At 38.5% G+C, this 21,497-nt stretch overlaps 4 protein-coding genes across 7 annotated transcripts; 2 read left to right on the forward strand and 2 right to left on the reverse strand.

Moving 5' to 3' along the window:
- The first annotated feature begins 1,845 nt into the window (after nt 1-1,845).
- LOC100644951 (delta-1-pyrroline-5-carboxylate synthase) lies at nt 1,846-11,889 on the forward strand. Of its 2 annotated transcripts, none has more exons than XM_020864550.2 (6): nt 1,846-2,707; nt 5,776-6,112; nt 8,160-8,807; nt 9,797-10,614; nt 10,688-10,978; nt 11,160-11,889. In XM_020864550.2, the coding sequence occupies exons 1-6, from the start codon at nt 2,609-2,611 to the stop codon at nt 11,325-11,327; spliced, it is 2,361 nt and encodes a 786-aa protein (XP_020720209.1). In that variant the 5' UTR covers nt 1,846-2,608; the 3' UTR covers nt 11,328-11,889. The 2 variants fall into 2 exon arrangements, with proteins under 2 accessions (XP_020720209.1, XP_003392961.1); XM_003392913.4 differs by having other exon boundaries at nt 1,850-2,707; nt 5,809-6,112.
- Nucleotides 11,890-12,583: 694 nt separating this feature from the next.
- LOC100645155 (U4/U6 small nuclear ribonucleoprotein Prp4) lies at nt 12,584-15,239 on the reverse strand. 3 transcript variants are annotated; one of them, XM_048409172.1, is made up of 5 exons: nt 15,086-15,239; nt 13,978-14,532; nt 13,523-13,900; nt 13,239-13,452; nt 12,584-13,167 (listed from the first exon to the last, which is right to left on the reverse strand). In XM_048409172.1, exons 2-5 carry the CDS (start codon nt 14,501-14,503, stop codon nt 12,708-12,710), a joined length of 1,578 nt encoding a protein of 525 aa, XP_048265129.1. In that variant the 5' UTR covers nt 14,504-14,532; nt 15,086-15,239; the 3' UTR covers nt 12,584-12,707. The 3 variants fall into 3 exon arrangements, with proteins under 3 accessions (XP_048265129.1, XP_048265133.1, XP_003392963.1); XM_048409176.1 differs by lacking the exon at nt 15,086-15,239 and adding an exon at nt 14,717-14,853; XM_003392915.4 differs by lacking the exon at nt 15,086-15,239 and adding an exon at nt 14,612-14,814.
- A 557-nt stretch (nt 15,240-15,796) lies between these two features.
- LOC100645277 (histone H4) lies at nt 15,797-16,293 on the reverse strand. Its single transcript, XM_003392916.4, has one exon. It carries the CDS (start codon nt 16,238-16,240, stop codon nt 15,929-15,931), a length of 312 nt encoding a protein of 103 aa, XP_003392964.1. The 5' UTR covers nt 16,241-16,293; the 3' UTR covers nt 15,797-15,928.
- Nucleotides 16,294-18,838: 2,545 nt separating this feature from the next.
- Nucleotides 18,839-19,389, forward strand: LOC100645399 (histone H3). Its single transcript, XM_003392917.4, has one exon. It carries the CDS (start codon nt 18,930-18,932, stop codon nt 19,338-19,340), a length of 411 nt encoding a protein of 136 aa, XP_003392965.1. The 5' UTR covers nt 18,839-18,929; the 3' UTR covers nt 19,341-19,389.
- Nucleotides 19,390-21,497: the final 2,108 nt, after the last annotated feature.

Here is a 21,497-nt window from a genome sequence, read left to right on the forward strand (position 1 = left end):
TTAATATATGTACACAAGAATTATGTCGATCGAATTAACGTTCGGACGACGCGATGAATATTCAATATGTCGGACGTTTTAAATTCGAGTTGTATTAATATTAAAAGCACGCATTCAGATGGAAGCAATAAGTATTTTAAAGAGTTGGAAACGTGGAAGATATCAGTGATCGAAACGTATCAAATGGCGTGGAAAATATATATCTTTGGTCGTTGAAACATCGTTGGACCGGAAATTGTTTGCAACCATGGAAAACCTATATAGGTACACGAAATCTCTTATCGTGGCGTGGAAAATAAACTTTAACTATGTATATATCGACAAATTGTAAGGAGATATATTCTTCGCCGAGCGACGGTATCCAACGACGTGTCTCGTCATCCATTCCCGCCCCTTTTCACCAGCCCGCAACCCCACTTCATCGCCGTCCCGAGAATCTTTCAGAGCCACGTTTTCCGTGAAAGGATTCCGCGACCCGGCTGCCAACGAATAACACTATTGTACGATCGTGTCTCAGACATTGGGTGAAACTTATTTTCGAAGGGAAATCTTCGTATTCCATGGCAACCTCGAAGTTCGCGACGAATATCGATAAACCATCGTTTCTCGTTCGCTGGAAATCTATAAACGAATCCTACGCGAACAAAAAGTTTCAAATTCCACGACATACAAATATACGGAATTCGAGAGCTCTGATGAATCTTTTATTTCTCATGAAACATTTTTCTATCAGCTTCGGGTAAACCCTGAAGCTCGGGTTGCGAGAACAAAAAGAGGACAGAGGTATCGGAACAAATAAAATGAATTTCGATCTCACGGATCTGTCTCCTTTCTTTTTCTTTTTTTCCCCCTTTTTTTTTTTGTAGGAAAACCTGTAGGATCAGCCGTTTACTTTGTGCACTTTCTCTCGCAGATCTGTTCGATGTCGCGGTAACGATCACGTTGGATTACGAACAGTTAGAAACTCAGCGAATACGATTGTCTTCGAGCTAACGTTCCAACTGTTCGCGCAAATTTTAATTACGTGTTGTACAACCGACTGAAACTGTATACCTTCGCGTAAACAGCTACGGAATATTTCATGCTGTTCCGCTCGAAACCGACCCACCGTGGCTCGCATTTCCGATACGATTCTCATAATTACGTTGCCTCGTATACTTTTCCTCGCACCATCAAAACCGATACCTCTCTTCCGTCATCGAGATGGATGTAGCAGCGAATTTTAAATGCACCGCAGATAAAAGAAGGCAAACAGCCAGCGCGATATTTTTCGTTCGCGTTTTAGTACGCGTTTTTCTTGAAAACGAGCAGCTTGACGTTTCATCCACTATCTGACGATACCGCGACGAGAGTGCTTGAAAAATATCTCCTTATCGAACGTGTTTCGTCTCGTCTCGCGTTCACGTAACACGCGTATATACGCGCGAAGACGTATAACCCAGCATGATCGAAGGGACAGATGGAGTTAACGCCACGCCGCGTCGCGCCGCTAGCTTTTCATATCCACCCATTCCGTACTCGTATACTTTTTCCAACCTTAACCACTCATATTTCACATCGGATAAAAACGCATCATCCATCTCGAAAAGAAACTGTAATTCCCTAGTGGACGCGATCTCTCGCCACGCTGATAACCTGCTCCTCCACGAGTTACGAGTTTCTATCGAATAGCAAATGCAAATAAGCTATCTACCACGGCTACGAAAACAAACGTCGAACTCGCAATCGGTCTTTCTCGTTTACGCGTATACATATGTACCGCGATCCACGAACCTCGGTTTATCGTATACGAATCTATCGCGCGCATACGATGCCGCGACGCGACGCTGAAAAGTACGAGTCGAACGCCAGTTAGATAGCGATTCTGTTTGCTCCGATTCCCAGGTCAAAGTTCGCCGACTCGCGCTACCATCGCTGCACATCTTACATATTTTACATATACGAATTCGTTGGACAAAGGGTGCGCGAACAGGCGGACTTTGCGTGGCCTTCGCTAGCCACCATTGAGTCGAGGTTTTCCGAAGCAAGATACAACCACGTCGATCATCGTCTGAAACGTCAAGTTCTCCGCGGAAGAAACTCCACCTCCCACCGGCTCACCGCGTCACATTTTTGTACGAGGATAGGCTTCTAATCTTCGGTCGCGATAACGTCGACGTCGTTTTCTACCGCGATTTCCAACAGCGGCAAGTAGTAGTGTGTCGTTGACCATCGTGACGACCGCTCCACCACGCTACCGAGGTCTATCTATGCTCGAGTGTAGTCCTCTCCCGTCGACTTCTCTCTTTCCTTTTTTTCTTTCTCTTCTCATCTTCTTCTTTTGCCATAAAAATTCTCCGAAGCGAAACTCGCTGAAAGAACTGCTCGCGAGATTTTCCATTCACGGATTATCAGATTTCCCATTCTGAGACACGATCTTCCGATTGATATTTAATACGAATCCACGCTTCTTTTCTATTCCTCTCTCTTTATATCGGTAAGCTTCCTTTCTTCGGTCGAGAAAACGGCGCACGAGTGATCAGGTGACGTTCGTCGGATTAGAGATATCGTAATAGCGTCGCGTTAGTGAGAAGGTGAGCAAAAGGACGAAGAAGTTGAAGAGGCAACCATGTACGCGAGATTGTTACTATCGAGATCCAGTAAACTTGGATGTATTCCAAGGAGATTGGCATCGTCCTCTTCGGCGCCGAGGGTGCCCAAGCAAGCAGTACGTGCAATTTTTCTTATTTTCACCTTTCGTTTCTTCGCGGCGAGTCGACGGCATCGATCGATCGGAGCCGGGACCGACCAGAAGAACGATTGGCCAACTTCTATGCCGTCGATTCAATTTTTAACGCGCTCGGCCGTCCGTGTTTTTAATCGAACGTTGCCACTCGAGGAAAGCTTTTGTGTCGTCTGCCGGTGTAATTAATAAAACAACCAATCTGAAGTTACCTGGCGTGCGCGTCGGCAATTGTTTTTCGAAATCTTGAAAAAGTTGCAGAAAAGAGGAAAGAGACACGTGCAACGCTCGTGTAATCGGAACGATAATAAAATATATATGTATTGATGTACACAAGCTGATGAAAATATTTCGCAAACTTATGAAAAGCTTCTAGAAATATACGTATTGTGTTCGTTATACGAAACTTGAAATTTCATTAGCATTGTTACGAAGCTCGACTACAACTATTGTATGGATAAAGTTTGAAACAAATCTGAAAATACAAGCTCACTGGTGAACGTTCAAATATTTTCAGAAGCCAGTGGTAGCTTTAAAAGTTATTCGTTAATTTTATATGTAATATTCTTATTGAGAAATCACCAGCTCGCATCAAAACTTTCCACTGTGTTATGTCATTCGGTAATAATTTTCGCGACGAGATAATAACGAAAATTATTTACCGCGTATAGAATCGAAACAGAGCCATAAATAACGCGTTTAGATGCTACGCGATGCCGTATATACCGTGGAAACCGCATTTCGATAATTTTTTGACGGCAAATAGCAACGGACCTGTTAAACGAGCTTTTAAATGCAAAATGCATTGTTCGATTGTAAAGATCACCAGTTTAATTGCCTATAGTGCCATAAATGTAACGGCAACGTTATCACAAATACATAATACGAATGATATCTCCGTATACACATGCATGCCACGCAATCACCGGATTATAAATATCGTTCACATTTGCGCCCGTTGTACGAGTTCCAACATCCCGTTCTTCCTGTCTGACTTATGTATCCAATATACGGTTCGATCGTGGAATATTTTCACGTTCTCTTGTCCATCGAAATTTCGCCAAACGTTTTTAGAAACGATGGATCGTCATATCGAAGCGATATATCGAAAAACCAGCCAACCATCAACTATAGTAATTATCGCATGTACCGTGTGTTTACTTCTCATCAAAACAGTAAAGATAAGAAGATACTTCAAGTGGATTTTCCAAGGGAATCGTGATCCACCTTTCCTCCTCTACAACATCTAGGAGCCGATAAGAATCGTGTTTTATCAATTGTCACTGAATCACGATACAGCCACGATGCGAACAGCCTGGTAATGGGAAACGATCGTCGATAATTCGGATGGCGTGTACATTCTTTCGTATTTCAAGGACAAGATCGATTCCATCGTCGCCCACGATGAGAATCGATGTTTTCAGTGGACCGTTAAATCAACAAGTCGAGCAAGATGACGATTCGTCAAAATCCAACGACATTTCTGAAAGAACGTAAAACTCGGCGAATATGGAACGGTCGTTCGGCTTTCTATTCAGGAAAAATCCCTACTATGGGAAAAACGACTCGAGAAAAAAACGACCAGCGCTTCAGGGTGTCGTAAATTAGGGTAGAGACGGTGGTTTCGACAATGAGCTCGAATCATGAAATGTCTTGCGACTGAGACGCAGAGAATAGGCACCCTTTGCGAAGTGATTGATCCTAATGAATGTTTAAGAAATGTATTATACATTTACTAGACATGTACATTGACTAGAACAATTAATATCGTTTTAATTTAGTTTAGTTCGAAAGTCGTCGATTTTGATCAACGTCTAGGACACATATACATTTTAAACTAAGATGAAACTGTTTTAATCGTAAGAGTCCTTATTATCGTACATAGCCCTACAAATTACGATCCCATTTAATATATTGAAACGAAGCGAATAAAGAACGTAGTAATTTTATTAGATCACGTAGTATCATAGATCCCGTTCGACGTAAGGAATTACGAATTGATTATAGTTTAGAAAATGAATTGCGTCTTGGAAAGCGAAGATAAGAGAGCACGATGTGATTTATAACGCACAATCGGCAATCTCTGGCTTGCGAAACCAACGGAATCTGCGTCAGAACGAATCCGGAATCGACAATGCGTCACTGAAGAAAAGAAGAAAAATTTGCGTATTCTCTGAGAATTTAAATGTCCAGTTGAAAATAGAATCTCAAAACGAAACGCAGATTGGCCGAATAAATGTACATATATGTAAAAAGAAAAAACTACATATTTATCTACAGATATTTCCCGGTTTTTTTTTTTTTTTAATCTTTGCATTTTTCGTTTGCGTATTTTCTATCGTAATTGGAACAAATCCCTGAGCAGGCGTGCAAAAATTCTTTCGACGTTTAATGCGGTCGTACACACTTGTGTGTGATTACTTAATCAGAAATGTAATTTTATGTAACAGATAGAAATCGGTCCAGGAAGAGGTTACACGTGTACGCGTGGAAGTGTGTCGAGTGGCAATCGAATAGAAATTGGTAGCCGGGAATTTTTCGTTCTTGATTGAAGTGTTGCACACAAAGATAACAGCCAAGAACTCGAACGATTTTAAATACGTGGATGACGCGGACAGCTTAAAGAAAAAATTGAAAGATCGTCGGGGTCTTTTATATAATTACGTAGATTTCATCTGGTTACGCGTAAAAAAGAATAAAATAAAGTGCGTTTCATGCAACGAGGAATTAGGTAAAGTATAGATGCAAATTAACTCGATGCCGCGTCGTAGCTACGAACCTGGGGAAAGGTATAGAAATCGTTCGAGGCTTTTCATTTGCAAATGGACAGATCTCTGCTTTAGATTTTAATGACTATCCTTGATGAATATCGCGTCTTGAGATACACGTATGACATCGTATGCTTCAAAAAGAACGATACGTAAAAACGGTTAGATTCTTGTTGCTTGAAATCTCCTCTGACGCGTTACACGTAACCAAATGAAACGGATACAACCGACGTAAACGAAATCTTATCGTTAAAAAGATTGAAAAAAATTAATCAACATCGTAAGGGAAATCGAGTAGACTTACACACGGAGTTGCAGGCGGTAGAGGGACCTCGTAAACCAACGATGTTCAACGAACGCAGCCAGCTGACGTATACGAGACGTTTGGTGGTGAAATTGGGCAGTGCCGTGATCACGAGGGAGGATGAGCACGGACTGGCGCTGGGACGCTTAGCGTCCATAGTGGAACAGGTAGCCGAGTGCCAAAACGGAGGTCGTGAATGTATTATGGTAACTAGCGGTGCGGTTGCATTCGGCAAACAGAAACTGGCCCAGGAACTGTTGATGTCCTTATCGATGAGGGAAACGCTGAGTCCTGGCGGACACATGAGGAAACGCTCAGGTATAATTCTACATAATAATACGTCGATCGTTTGCACTTATAAACGTGTGATCATGCTCGAAGGAAGAACGCTTGTGACAAAAAATCTCTTTTCGGAGAAAAATATATTTACAGTTTGATAAGAATCTTTCTCTCGCACGTGTTTGTCTTTAAGCGTTCGTATCTGCCGCGAAATGAAATATCGAGTTGCATGTGAAAGCGAAGACATGGTCACATATTGAGAGACAATCTTTCATCTTTCTCTGTACATAATATACTAATATATATACTAACGGGAGTTTAAGTTAGAGGCACTTTTTTCCCAATAGTAAATTTAGTACGCTTTTCTACGTAATGGACTCGTTGGATGTTTCTCAGACGTAGTAAATCGATACTAACTTTTGTTCGATCGTGGAATTCATCGACCATTCTAATTCACTGTACAATTGCACAAAACGGAGAAACTTCATGAACGATTCGTTACACTAAAGGGCAATATATGCCGTTCGACGATAATATTATACCACAAATCGGATATCCGGCCGTAATTCACGCCGAGACCGATCGTTTCAACGTGAATTTTCTTCTCAGAATATTATCAGCCAACTACAAATGAGGGTGGTATACGTTCACCGCGATTGTACTTTCCTCCATTCGTAATCCTTTATATCTCGCGCGCTAATGAGTCTCGAGTATAGAAAAAATGTATTCGGATTTGGTTAAGTTACCATATTTTTTCGCTCGTATATCTCGCGAGCTCATCCCCGTACTTAATTCATTCTTTATTAATTAATCCCAATTACGCGAGTCGCCGATGTGAGTCACACGAAACGCGAGAATAATAATGCCCTCTCGTGTTTTAGTCGTCCACGGTGAATCGATCGACCGAATAATACCGACGAGTTATGACGATTAAATTGCCTGAATGCAAATTCTCTGCTTCGAGTGAAAACGTACAATCTCCTTGCTTGGTAAGAATTGCGGAATGCTTTTCCACGCGAGCGCAGTCGTGATAATTAATCCGGTAAGGATCGTACAGACGCACGCGCGTATAAGAACAGAAATTGAAAAAGAATATAAAGGACATTTAAAGCAAATTACACGGTTATCATACGAACGTTAAGAACTTTGCGAACAAAAGGAATAAAATGCTAAATAAATTACGTTGCCCGAGAACGAGCTTATTTCCTTCTTTCCTCTAGAGGACGAACGACGTGTTTGCAATGTACATTAGAAGGAAACATTCCGCTTGTTATTTGCTTGTATTAACGGTGTAGTAGAGATATTTCTTTTTTCGCCAGCATTCACGTGACTGCCGTGTGAAAGAGGTCGATACAGGGGATCGTAAATTTCGTAGCAAATACGAATTGTAGACCATTGACGATGGGGACCCGTCGGAACATCCCCGAGGTACTTCCGGATATACAGGGGCTCCTCGGCAACTTGACAATGTCCGGTCTTCCTATGTAGGTTAAACTAACAACCGCGAGCCGCCCAATTCTTTTACTGGTAATACCTTCGAGATTCTATTTGCTCGGGAAAACATTCGCGGTAATTCCTCCTTTTGAGGAAAGCAACGATCGAACGCGATAGACAGAAATTGCTTTGAAAATAACGCCGCCTTGTTTCTTGTTACTTCTACGGAAACGTTTGAGTATCCAATAGTCGTCCACCTTCTCTGGCATTTCTAACTCGTTTTGGCAAGAAAAACACGTTAAAAAATAATTGCAAAAGCATCGTAAATTATCAAGATATCGCTCGTATTTTATCCCGCTTCTAAATTCATAATAATACTGTGGTTCGCCCAAAATCAATTAACCGTTTCGTACCAATTAACAACTCACCAAAAAGGATTTATCGTATAGTATATCAAATTCTAAAAAGAGAAAGATTGCTGCACTCGAATCGTAATGTATCGATAGGCGAGAATGAGCGGTTAACTGATTTTGGACGGACTCCAGAGAGCTACAAGAGAACGAGCAAAAACCGTTCATCTAACAGTGCCGTTTGTTGTAACACGCGCGATCTACTGACCGCACATTGTAATTTCGATCTAATGTTCACGCAGGCACCCCTCTGGAACCTAGAGCAGCAGCCGCAGTGGGACAGTCAGGCCTGATGTCGTTGTACGACGCCATGTTCGCCCAATATGGAGTGAAACTGGCCCAGGTATTAGTCACCAAGCCGGATTTCTACAACGAGGAAACTCGTAAGAATTTGTTCAGCACCCTGAGCGAATTACTTAGCTTGAACATCGTTCCCATAATCAATACCAACGACGCTGTCTCACCTCCGCCACATGTTGACGAGGAAGTAGCCGGTAGTGGAGGAAGAAGAGGTATTTCCATCAAAGACAACGATTCCTTGGCCGCTATGCTGGCCGCTGAAATTCAGGCAGACTTATTAATCTTAATGAGCGACGTCGATGGCATTTACAATCTGCCTCCGTGGCATGATGGCGCTAAGATGTTGCATACATTTAGCATGGACCTTAGGGACACCATCCAGTTTGGACAAAAGTCGAAGGTCGGTACCGGTGGCATGGACGCGAAAGTTAATGCAGCGCTTTGGGCTCTGGATCGAGGTGTCTCCGTAGTGATCTGTAACGGAACTCAAGAGAAGGCTATAAAGAATATTCTGTCCGGAAGAAAGATCGGTACATTCTTCACACAGACGACCGAAACTTTCGCACCTGTAGAGGTTGTTGCCGAAGAAGGTAAAAGCTTTTTTACTTTCCAGCGAACTTTTATACCTTTCGAGTGCTTTATGAAATAAAAGGAACAGGTCGTCTAGGTAGCTTAGATAACTACCGTAAATGTTACTTTCGAATTTGCTTAAGCAATTTTAACATATTTATTCGGCAAAGCATCAAACATGAAAAAGTGTTTGTCTGTTTCAAGGAAAAATAATTCGAGAAAGATCGTTACGTTTATGTACGCAATAGCTTTTTCGTGGAGAGATCGGTTAGTAGCGTCATTTTGTTCTACCGACTATAGCAATATAGGTCATCGATTATCGAATGTAGAAATGAAACGGCTTACGGCTGCTGGTATCGTGGCCATTGTACAATTATCCGCGACACGTACCGCACTCCCCTAAGATATAGAAAAATATCACATTATTCGGGGAAGTATATTCAAACCGAACAACTTTTAGTTAACATAGCCGGCCATTGAAAAAGTAAGTGAAAAGAAAAGTAGTTAAATATTCCTTTAGCTCGAGAGCTTTTCCGAGCAAAGTCTCTTCTATCCTCGTTACTAGTTGGAGTAATTTTTACCAGCGTCGGATTCCATTAAAACTTATTTAATATATCCTTTGCGGTTCGACCGTTCGATTGCGAATAGCCAACGCGTTTCACCCTTGTATTTCTTTCGAGAATAATCAATTTTATCCATTCAACGGACGTAGTTATGTACTTTCTTTCTTTTCCCTTGCAATATTGAATTAAGGGAAAAAAGTAATTACGAAGGATGTAAAAGACATTTAAAAAGAAATCTCGGAAAACAAAACGTGCAGAGAATCGAGGTATTTGAAAAGGAGAAATTACCGAACTACGTCAAATACTTTATGACGCCAAACTTCGTTTATAAATCAGATCCACTTAAGACGCAATTGCATCTAAAAGATTCTCAACTTAAGATCTGTGATATTAACCCCAATTTATGGAAGAAAATCTTCCTCAAACCCAAAAATAACAATTTCCAGCTCGCGCTGGAAGTCGAATTCTGCAAGCCCTTCAACCAGAGGAACGAGCAAGCTGTATCAACACGTTGGCTGATCTCCTGGAATCCCGTCAAAGAGAAATTCTAAGTGCTAACGCGAAGGACCTCGAGGCAGCGGAGAAGAGTGGCTTGGCGAAAGCTTTGCTCTCTCGACTTTCCTTGACGCCTGCCAAATTGAAGTCTCTGAGCTGTGGTTTGCGGCAAATTGCCAACGACTCCTTAACGAACGTCGGTCGCGTGCTCAGGAGGACGAGACTGGCCGAAGGTCTCGAACTGAAGCAAATCACTGTTCCCATCGGTGTATTGCTAGTGATATTCGAATCGAGACCCGACAGTCTACCTCAGGTGGCGGCATTGGCAATGTCCAGCGCCAATGGTCTTCTTCTGAAAGGAGGCAAGGAAGCAGCCAACAGCAATCGGTATTTAATGGAGCTGGTAAAGGAGGCACTGAGTACCGTCGGCGCTGCAAACGCGATATCCCTCATCTCAACCAGAGAGGACGTTGGTGATCTGCTGTCGATGGGCAAGCACATAGACTTGGTGATTCCTCGAGGCAGCTCTGACCTCGTACGTAGCATTCAGGAACAATCGAAGCATATCCCCGTGTTAGGTCACGCGGAAGGTATATGCCACGTGTACGTGGACAAGGATGCGGATTTGATGAAAGCTATGAAGATTATTAGGGACTCGAAATGCGATTACCCTGCCGCTTGTAACGCTATGGAGACGTTGCTTATTCATGAAAGTCACATGAAAAGTAGTTTCTTCACGGATGTATGCAACATGCTACAGAAAGAAGGAGTAAGGAGATTAGTGTGATACTGGAACGTAGGAATTGTTGTTATTGGATTTACCTAAGTACTTGACATTTTAGGTGAAAGTGAATTCCGGACCGAGACTGAGGGAACAACTGACGTTCGGGCCGCCAGCTGCGAAAAGCATGAAGACCGAGTATGGAGCCCTTGAATGCGCGATCGAGGTCGTGACGGACGTCGACGATGCTATAAATCATATTCACAAATACGGCAGCGGGCACACAGATGTCATCGTTACCGAGAATAGCCAAAGTGCCACTCACTTCGGAAGAGAAGTCGACAGTGCCTGCGTTTTCCACAATGCCAGTACCCGATTCTCCGATGGGTACAGATTCGGCTTGGGTGCCGAGGTGAGCCGTTGACATTGAAACTTCAGGAATTAAAAAATTTACGCGTGGAAAAATTTTACAATTATAAAAATTAAAAGCTTACATATACAAAAATTTAATAATGCAAACATTAAAAAAATTCAAAATCCTTAAAATTCAACTTTGGAATTTCAACAAAATATCAATTTCTTACTATTTTAAGGTCGGTATTTCCACCGCGCGAATTCATGCACGTGGCCCGGTGGGAGTGGACGGGCTGTTGACCACAAAGTGGGTGTTACACGGTGATGGCCACGCAGCTGCTGATTTTGCAGAGGGTGGCGACAAAGTTTGGTTGCATCAATCTTTACCCATCAACGAATCTGCATGAATTAAATCCGAACAATCTGAAGATGTCGGAATCTTCGCTTCTGCGACACGGAGGATTTTACATCAAGGAGAAATGCCAGGGAAAGATCAGAGGACCGGCATATCTTTATTCACAAAACAATTTAAATTGCGACCAACTAACATCTTTTTCTCCTCTCTTCAATCACTCGTCGCTAAATGTTCACAGATAGTTAAAAATTTAACGAAGTGGAAACGTAGAAAGTTCCACAAGTCATAATGGCATCTGTCTTCCACGAAGATTTTCCTATTTGATAAAAGCATCATTATTGTTAGATCATTGTTATTTTAACATAATTACAACGCTGCCAAAATAATTAAAATGAATAAAAATACGGCGATCTTTATAGAATAGTCGTTATAAAGTACTGCTTTTATTAGATGAATGTCTAGTTTCATCTTGGAGCAAGTATCATTCGCAAAAGTTATTGTCGTAACAAAATATATTACTGTCCGTCACAATATAGCTTTCGTCCCTTTTCTCAACGAACCAAAGAATATTAATACCTGGCGACAAATAAAAGCAATGTATCACATACAACTAATATCGTCAATCAATTTGTATTTATATTCTACATTTTATTACCTCGTAACTCTTCCTTCTGATTATGAGAGAATTAAAAGGTACAAAAAAGGAAAGGAAATACAAAATCAATTCTTATCGGAAAAGAAACATCCACTTGATTACTCTGGGAAGTTATCGTGAAACTTATTAAATAAAATAAAATCTTAAGAGAGACTTTCTTGTTCTCAGTTACTTCGGTGTTTGCGAAAGTGAAGTCGTCCGGTTATATTCGAAACTCCTCGACCGACTATCAACTGGTAAATTTGTATTTATTCGTTTTAAGTTACCTCAATCATTAATAACCGTAAGACACCAATTAAGAATTCTTCAACTTCCGAAATTTAAACATTTCAATCGATAAAAACATGTAAAACAAAATCGTTCTCGAATGTAACGTTCGACATAAATACGGAGAAATATCTTTCAGTAATTGCGTATCATTGTGTTTATCGACAATGACGTAAACTACAATCGCACATCAAACTAAGTACAAAGTCCAATTTAAATAATTACAAAAACAATTTTACGAGCAGTTGAAGAACCTATAAATTTGTATTCTGTTGTCAGCAGTAAATATTTTGTAAAATTATACTTTAGATTTAGACTACTTTAGATGACCACTATAATAATACTTTCTAAATGTGATTATCATACGATACTACTTGAAGAACAAATAATAAAAATATATGTTTATTACTTCTCTTATAGTACAAAAATGAAGTCTTCCTGTATGCGACGATAAAGTAGTCTTCCTGAATTCGTTTGTTTTTTAATTATTCTTTATTCCATCAAGTCTTTTTACATGTTTTCTGGAGCCCACAATTTGAACGTTCGATCGTACGAACTAGTCCCGATGAATTTATGATCGGGAGAAATATCGACGGACATAACTTTCCCATCGTGACCTGGTAACGTTTTAAGTGGTTGCCAGGTTTTATTTGACCATATTTTCGCAGTATTATCGTACGATGCTGTGACTAGGTATTGTCCTTCTATCCTTTGGTATTTCACGTCTGATAGTAAATTTGTGTGCGCAGGTATCGTATACACGCAAGATCTCTTTCGTAAATCCCATATCTTAGAAGTATTATCTTCGCTCGCTGTTGCTATGTGAAATCCATTCGGGGAGAAATCGATACCAAAGATAGATTTCAGATGACCCTCCATAAACATAATGCATCGTCCTGTGCGAAGGTCCCACACTCGACCGAAAGAGTCATGACCACCTGTGGCGCTGACACTACCATCACCCTGAAAACTATAGACCAACATTGTTTTGAACACGTTGTTTTTTGTCATTGAAAATATATACAATTTTAGGTATGTTACCTAATACAATGCACAGCTCTGGCATGACCTTCCTGATGTAAGACTTCTGCTTGCTGTTCCAAGTCCCAAAGTCTCCAAGATGCATCATAGCAACATGTCCCAAGAAATCTACCCGATGGATGAAATGCTAGCCTTGAAACTCTGTGTGGTTCATGTCCTTCGACTTCAGCTAAGGGTTCCTCCCCAGATCCACCACTCCACAACTTTACTGTTCCTACATACACAGTGAATATTAGAATAGTATTTACTATGTATATCATAAAATTTTGGTACAATAAATATACCATCCGAAGCGCAAGATGCTAACACACAAGTCTGTCCAGATTTTTCTCCTACCACCTCTTCAGTAATAGTAGCTTTTGGATGAAAAACAATGCAGCCAACATTACAAGTGTGTCCCTTAAGTGTTCTTAACAAAGTACAGTCAGGTACAGACCATATTTTACACAAGCCTGACCATGAAGCTGTAGCGAGCAATTTGGAATTTGGACTGAACTGACAGAAAGAAATTGGCCTAGTATCTCCAATTTGAGAACAGTAAATTGTCAAAGCTTGTAACTTTTTTAGAAGCTCTTGACGACGTGCTGTACGTGTAGCTGTTGGCAACTCCAAATCCTGCCTTGCCTTACCCAATCTTGCCTTTGCTCTGGGCAATGAATAAGCTATTGAATAAATAAAAATATCACACAGATAAACAATAAAAGACAAAAAGACTAGAAACAGTATATTTTAGGCTCACTAGCAATCCAAGAACGTGCTATTTGAAGTGAGTCTGGCCCTTCGTGATACCATGTTGTTTCTGTGTCTCTCTCAATTGGATGGGATGGTTTTTCCTCCTCTTCGTGTTTCTTTTTAATTGCATCTTCACCCAAATTAGCCAATAATTCCCTCAGTCTTGTTCTCCTATCTGCAGGTCCTTCACCAAAGAGACAAATAGGCTCGTCCAATTGTCTCAAATTTTTCTTTACTTCAGAATCATCAGTGGACACATTGATTTGACGAGCTTTCTTTCTACGTTCAAATTCTTCTAAGAGAGCTTGTCTATCTTTAGACATCTCATCTTCAAGTTCCATATATTCATTTGATATATGAATGTTTCCCAAAGTAGCTGTAGCATTGGCATTATCTCCCAAATTTGTGATATTTTTTTCTTCTTCAGAAGATTCAGCCACAGCAACCAATCTAGCACGCTCTGCTTCTTCGAGGGATCCATAATGAACAGTCTTTTGCTTCTTAACATAAACCAAATCTTCGTCATCTGACATTTTAGGCAATTACTTATTATAGGCAGAAGCTGTAGAAAACAATACAAAATTAATAATACTATATGGTTTCTTAACCTCGTAAAATAATTTAAACATAATCTATATTACATAGAAGGTGTACGAAATTGCGCTTCTAAGGTATGATGTTCTATGTGGGTTAAACAGAAATTATACACCAGAATAAATGTAATAATAACTAGAACTTATTAGCACCTATTAACTGTCAAGCAAGCGACACTATATACTTCAAATGATTCAAACACGAACACATTCAACATAGGAAACAACAATCGATAACATTTCTTTTCGTTCAAATCGACTTGTATCGAGATATCGATATTCAAATGACTGCAGCTTTCTCATTTTACGTTTTTAGTTATAAATTTATACATATAATTTATACACACATAGTCATAAATTTATGTAAAATCTTGGTGGAGAATAATGGAAATATAAGCGGGACGTAACACATAAATGGGAATCTTTGAACTAACCTAAAATTTAAGAACAGATATTCTGATTGGTTGAGCGCGTAGGGTATAAAATTATAAGAATACTTTATTTATAAATATTTATACTTACCTAAGTAATTCTGTGTAGTATAATGAGATCGTAAATTAAAGTACATATGTATTAAATGACACAAACTAATGAACACATAAATGGAGACGAACACAAAGATGGAACCGCGGGAAGTATTGCTCGTATCGCTCACCGACAGGCGTTTATATGTTTTATTTGTATTCGTGATACTTACGATTGTATAGAATCTATCAAAAACAATCAATTAAAACCACATTCATGCACTTCGAATCTCATAACGAACATTTGTGAATTGGCATTAATTTATAAATATATGAATATTTAGTACATAAAATATATAAAATTAGCTAATATATGAAATTTTATTATATATCTATTCTATAATAAATTATAAGATTATTAGAAGGGTTCCTAATAATTATATTGTTCTAGAACCTATTATAGTTTTTAAACTAGATAACACAAAAGCCTTTTTCAATGTATTATAAAGGATACAATTTGGAATTGACATCGCATGGATTTTGATATGATTCGAGATTCGTATTTCTCTATAAATACTAATTAGTCTTTTGAAATAACTACAAATTCAACTTTATAACCTCCATTCAACCGTTTTCACTATGCATTATGTATAACTTCGGACAAAAGAACAAGCATTTCATATCTAAAAAGCCAACTCCATGAAGGATTGATAACACATCTAAGACTTGGTGTAAACCTTGGTGTAAATATAGATTTATATGATGGGTGTTGCCTTTCACGATTACTTTATCGATTTACATATCTTATTAGGAAGTTCTTTGGAACAGAAAACTCCATCGTCGAAAATGTTGTTGGCCCTGAAAAGGGCCGTTTGTTTGTAGAAGGATGCAGCAAAGGAAATTAACCACCAAAACCATAAAGAGTTCTTCCTTGACGTTTCAAGGCGTAGACTACATCCATAGCCGTCACAGTTTTCCTCTTGGCGTGTTCAGTGTAGGTTACAGCGTCTCGGATAACGTTTTCCAAGAACACCTTCAATACACCACGCGTTTCTTCGTAAATCAATCCAGAAATACGCTTCACACCGCCACGACGAGCAAGACGACGGATGGCTGGCTTGGTGATACCTTGGATGTTATCACGCAAAACCTTTCTATGACGCTTTGCTCCTCCTTTTCCCAATCCTTTTCCTCCCTTGCCACGACCAGTCATTTTGCAACTCGATCAGTATCAGCGAAACAGCGACCACTAAGTGGATGCTCCATGCTCCTGGCACCGTGCTTTTATGCTTACAGTTGCGCATTCCCCCTCCAGTCCGCGCTCGGCCAATCAAAAAACTTCTTCTGCTAACAGCATCGCACACAAGGGGGAGCTACTTCGATCGAAAGCCGCATATATTATATTGAATGTGAATTTTTTTTAGAATTAAACTTCTCCTCAATTTCTTGATCTGTTGTAATGTGACCACTCTAAAATTATGAAACTCTAGAATGGAGACATCAGAGAATACGCACTCACACGATCCATGAGAATTACGAATACTGTTTTCAAATACTTTTAATAGGACAGACAGAAGACTGTAATTGATAGACCTGTAATTACCAGGAAGGAGTCTATCTTTACTTGGCATCGGGATCGGAATGACTGTCGTGGCATCCCAACTGGTTGAAAAATATACCCTCCTTAGAGAGGCTCGGTAAATATAGTACACATACAATATCATCTTGTGAGAAACATGCGTCAAGAAGTTTCCCGGGACAGTGTCAAAATCAGGCTTTTTTAAGGCTAAAATTCTTCTCAAGTTTTCGACTATACTTGTGAAATTACTATTCTATTGTTGCCATAAAATACAATCTAAATCTTCATCATGTTTTATTCAAAATTATCGTCGTGAAACCAGAAAATTCTATATGAATGTGTCCAAACTCCTAATAGATATCTCCCCCTATCTCGTTCATTTATCATATTAGAAGTGTGATTAAATTTCTTTAAAAAGAGATCAATAGTGCCTATTGGCGTAATAAATCGGTTGGACGATATAGAATGTAATAATATAGTAATAAGTAATTTAAAATTTCTGTTTAAAAATCTAAATTCAGGTAGTTCAGATCAATTATGTTTTACGATTCATTTTTATTTTTTATGTCATCTATTTTACATAATTTAAAGTACACTGAAATATTTAGAATTTATGATTTTGCTGCAATATATTGTAATTAGGATTTGAAGTAAACATTGTACTTCGTTCCCCTACAGAGAACAAAACATCTGCTCCACGTCCTTTGTATGCAAAATCCGGCTTTCACTGAATTTGATGATTACTCTTTCCTAAAAAATCATCCTTTACTTCTATCCTAACCCTGGTAAAATTTTTGTTTCGAAATTAAATTTAATTTTTAACGAAACTTAAAACATTGCTTTATCGTCAATTGCAGAAATGTACGGTGTAAAAGAAAAAATATTTAAGTTTGAAACAATAAATAAAAAGTGAACAGGCTGTGACTTCTGTCTGTGATCGTTGATCGTGGGTTTTATATCTTTGAACTAAACGTTATTTTGCATATTAAAACAATTGCTGAATAGCTGGAATGGATTAGAAGGATACTAACTTCATAATCTAACTTCATAATCATAAGTTTAAGCATTAAGACTAAATGATATTAGTTTTTGTTGAATTACTCAAGGATGTAGAACGCTTTTTGAATTTTTTCTATATGGCTCTCCATCTTGTCTGCTACGTTGTCTGTAAGATCTTACTCGGTTATGGCATTTCCGCTTTGTTGTAGGAGAGGGGCTTCTTGAAGATATGGTTTTTTAAAACTCACATACCTGATTTTCTGTTTTTTAATGGCTGCAGAGGCCACCAAACATTTTGTATTCACTGTATTTATACGGTAATGCCGAAACAGTACCGAGTGTGTGTTCAATGAACACACCGTTTGCCATTCTACTGAGAACCAAATGTCCCTTGCGAATTACTGCACTGCATCGAATGAATTCTATGAATATGTGAATGTATACAATGTGCATGTATCAGTCACCCTTTTTTTTCTTTTTGTGCTTTTTCTCCTAATTACTATTAACGCGGTGCATGGGATATTTGCAATTTCCCTTAAACCTCACATTATGCCTGGAAGATTATTGTTTAAATATTGCTTGTCCAGTACGTTTTTTAATTTATCACGAGTAAAGACAAGAAAATGTTTCAAAAGCCTGTGTGCCTGAATCAAATGGAAATGATTATGATGGGGAATATGTTTGTTGATCTCAAACGATAATTAGAACATTATAATTTGCTATGGAGTTTATCAGTGAATCAGTTTATCCTGATTTCTAGTTAGAGTATTTCTAGTTAATTCCTGTACGTGTGTCTTAATATTTACGATGCTGCCATCTGCCTCTTTATATATATAATTGCAGATGCTGTAACCACGCGTAATTATTTTTATACGTATATTTTATATGTATATGTAAATACATAGATTTTTATGTCTTATTGAAATTGGACTACCTTCTTCCATTAATGGATATAACTATTTTGATTAAGTCACACGATTTCCTTTTGTACTAGGTATTTATACCGATCTTATACCAACCCTTAATGGTATTATCTATTCTTAAATATTTTCAAACTTGGACTCATTTGTTGCAAAAATTTCAAATCCATCACAGCCACAAGTACATTTTCCTTAATATAAAAAAAATAAAACAGGCAGAAATAGAATAGAAGCTTTGTTGTGCTACGGTCGCACAGTTCCCCTTCCAGTCCCATGCTCGACCAATCAGAAGCCGGCAGCCGGTAGTCGCATTACATAAAAGTGGGAACTTCCAAGCACGGAGCGTATTCCTTGATTTATCGTAACGGTGAACGCATCGCTGTATTTTCGTACTGTTTGAAAGGATGGCTCGTACCAAGCAGACTGCACGTAAATCAACTGGTGGAAAGGCTCCACGTAAGCAGTTGGCCACTAAGGCTGCTCGTAAGAGTGCCCCGGCCACTGGTGGAGTGAAGAAACCTCATCGCTACAGACCTGGAACTGTCGCTCTTCGTGAAATTCGAAGATACCAAAAGAGCACCGAACTGTTGATCAGAAAGTTACCATTCCAACGTCTGGTTCGTGAAATCGCTCAAGATTTCAAGACCGATCTAAGATTCCAGAGCTCCGCTGTCATGGCTTTGCAAGAAGCCAGCGAAGCTTACCTCGTTGGTCTTTTCGAAGATACCAACCTGTGCGCAATCCATGCTAAACGTGTTACCATTATGCCAAAAGACATTCAGTTGGCCCGTCGTATTCGAGGAGAGAGAGCCTAAACAGCCTATCTTCTTTTTTAATAAACAATCGGCCCTTTTTAGGGCCAAAATTCTCTTCGATATAGGAACTTCAGGTTTTCGACTGCTATCTTAAGATAATCATTATTTTATTACATCGTGAAAAAAGGTCCACGTGCAATTCCCCTGATACTTTGACCAGTTCTTAAAATTAACGGTATAATATATGATACACGTGGCTTAAGATTTCTATAATTCGGACGTTTACTCCTGCTTTTTTTTAAATTAAAATTCCGGACTCATGAATATTTATTATTTAATGAAATTTTCTAGTAAATGTTTCAGGCGGACATGCTACTTTTTCCCACGCAGAGTGGGGAACATCTGTCGGGCGGCTGCCCCCTTTTGCGTTAGGTAACATGACCCTCCGTCGATGTTTGTCTATACCTTCTCTATCTAACATAACCTTTTATCTTTTTTATAGATTCCTGAAATTTTTATGAATTCAGATGAAATAAAATGAATAAAAACACTGAGTTTTGCTATGCATTACTTCCATGGCTTGTTTCTTTATCTGGGATTGTAATGTTAGGCTCAGAAATATTTAATGTATTATATCGATTTCAATTTGTATTATGAACAGCTACGAAGTACTTTTGAAAATGTTTTGTAATCTGTAAAAAGACTATTTGCATAGATGTTCCTTGATGTTTTTCAATGAGTTTGCTTCGATATTTAGTTACCCATTTGAAAGCATTTTTAAACTAGAAAGTTTTGAACAGATTGAATTTTGAATATGTAAGTACTTGTTCTCGGAAACGAAGACTGGTTTTCATGATATAGACCAGGATTAAGTATGAGTCATCATATTTGATACGGTTTGAGATTGGTAAGGGATACGATAATAGAAAAAAATTTAATGTCCAGGCAGGCTAACCAAACTTCAACTATATAACCTGAACGACATCAAACTGTCAAATGAACATGCAAGGAAAATATCGAAGAATTAAACTCCCAAGTTCAATTCCAAAATGTATCTGTAGAATGCTTTCTTTTACTTATAGACTTTCAATTTTAGTACATTATCGAAGACAATGTAAATGCCCATTCCAATTCCTAAACATTAGCTCCACTGCTTAACATCACAAGAAAATTAGATTATAATCAAAAAATATTTATAAAAAGAAATACAATAGATAAGACTCTCTTCTTAAATAATGTTCGCGATAAGGTCTTGGCTTGAGGTATCACTGCATTAGACTAAACAAACCAAGACACGATTGAGAAAAGGTATTCTGCATTACTTATGAAACCCGTGACGGTAGCAAAAATGTATATTATAAATTATAAGAAATGTCATAGAATTCAAATAACCTCACAAAATGCGATTTTCATTTCATAATTAAAGAAAAGTTTGGTGCTAACAATTAATGTATAACGTAAATAATCAAACCTAAATACTTTATATTCAGTACGCGATTCATTTACGAATGACTCGAATGTTGTAAATGCAATAAATGTGTTTTATGCTATACTCATGATATAGTTGGAGGAAGTCTCTTTTACTCACAAATCGTGTGAGAGTTTCTAGGTTTGACGATATGGCAAGCATTCCCTGTTCACACAATCCGAAGTGCATTCAGATTTTTTATAATCAATAAATATAAAAAGAATGGTCAGTATATTATTCACGTCTAACGTGCAATTATAGGTTATAAAGTTATGAATTAGCTTTCAACTTCTACAACTTTATTATCGAATGTACATTAAAAATTAAAAAATAGAGACAAAATCTACATACGTCACTGATAAATATTTATTTTTGGAAAATAGGTTTATATTTGCCTCATTGAAATTGCAGTAAAAAGACTAAAATTATACAAATAAAATATTTGTATAAATTTAAAACGTCCACTTTTACAATTCTTTGTAGCATAATCTGGATAGATAATGCATCGCTTCAGAGTGCAGATACATTTTACTCATTCACCGCGTTGATTGTATTTGTCTGAAAAAAATATAGACATCAGCCTTATCCGAATCATGTCTAAGGATTAGATATGTAATGAAGATATAAATTTCTATGATTAAATGATCGTGATTAGAAAATTTTTAAAACATTAGATTGTTATAAATGTCATTGTCCATGGATAAAAGCTTAACGTCCTATAGTAATATAATCTTTTGATTTGTTCCGCG

Source organism: Bombus terrestris, chromosome 1, assembly GCF_910591885.1.
Source record: "Bombus terrestris chromosome 1, iyBomTerr1.2, whole genome shotgun sequence".
NCBI classification, from domain to species: Eukaryota; Metazoa; Arthropoda; class Insecta; order Hymenoptera; family Apidae; genus Bombus; species Bombus terrestris.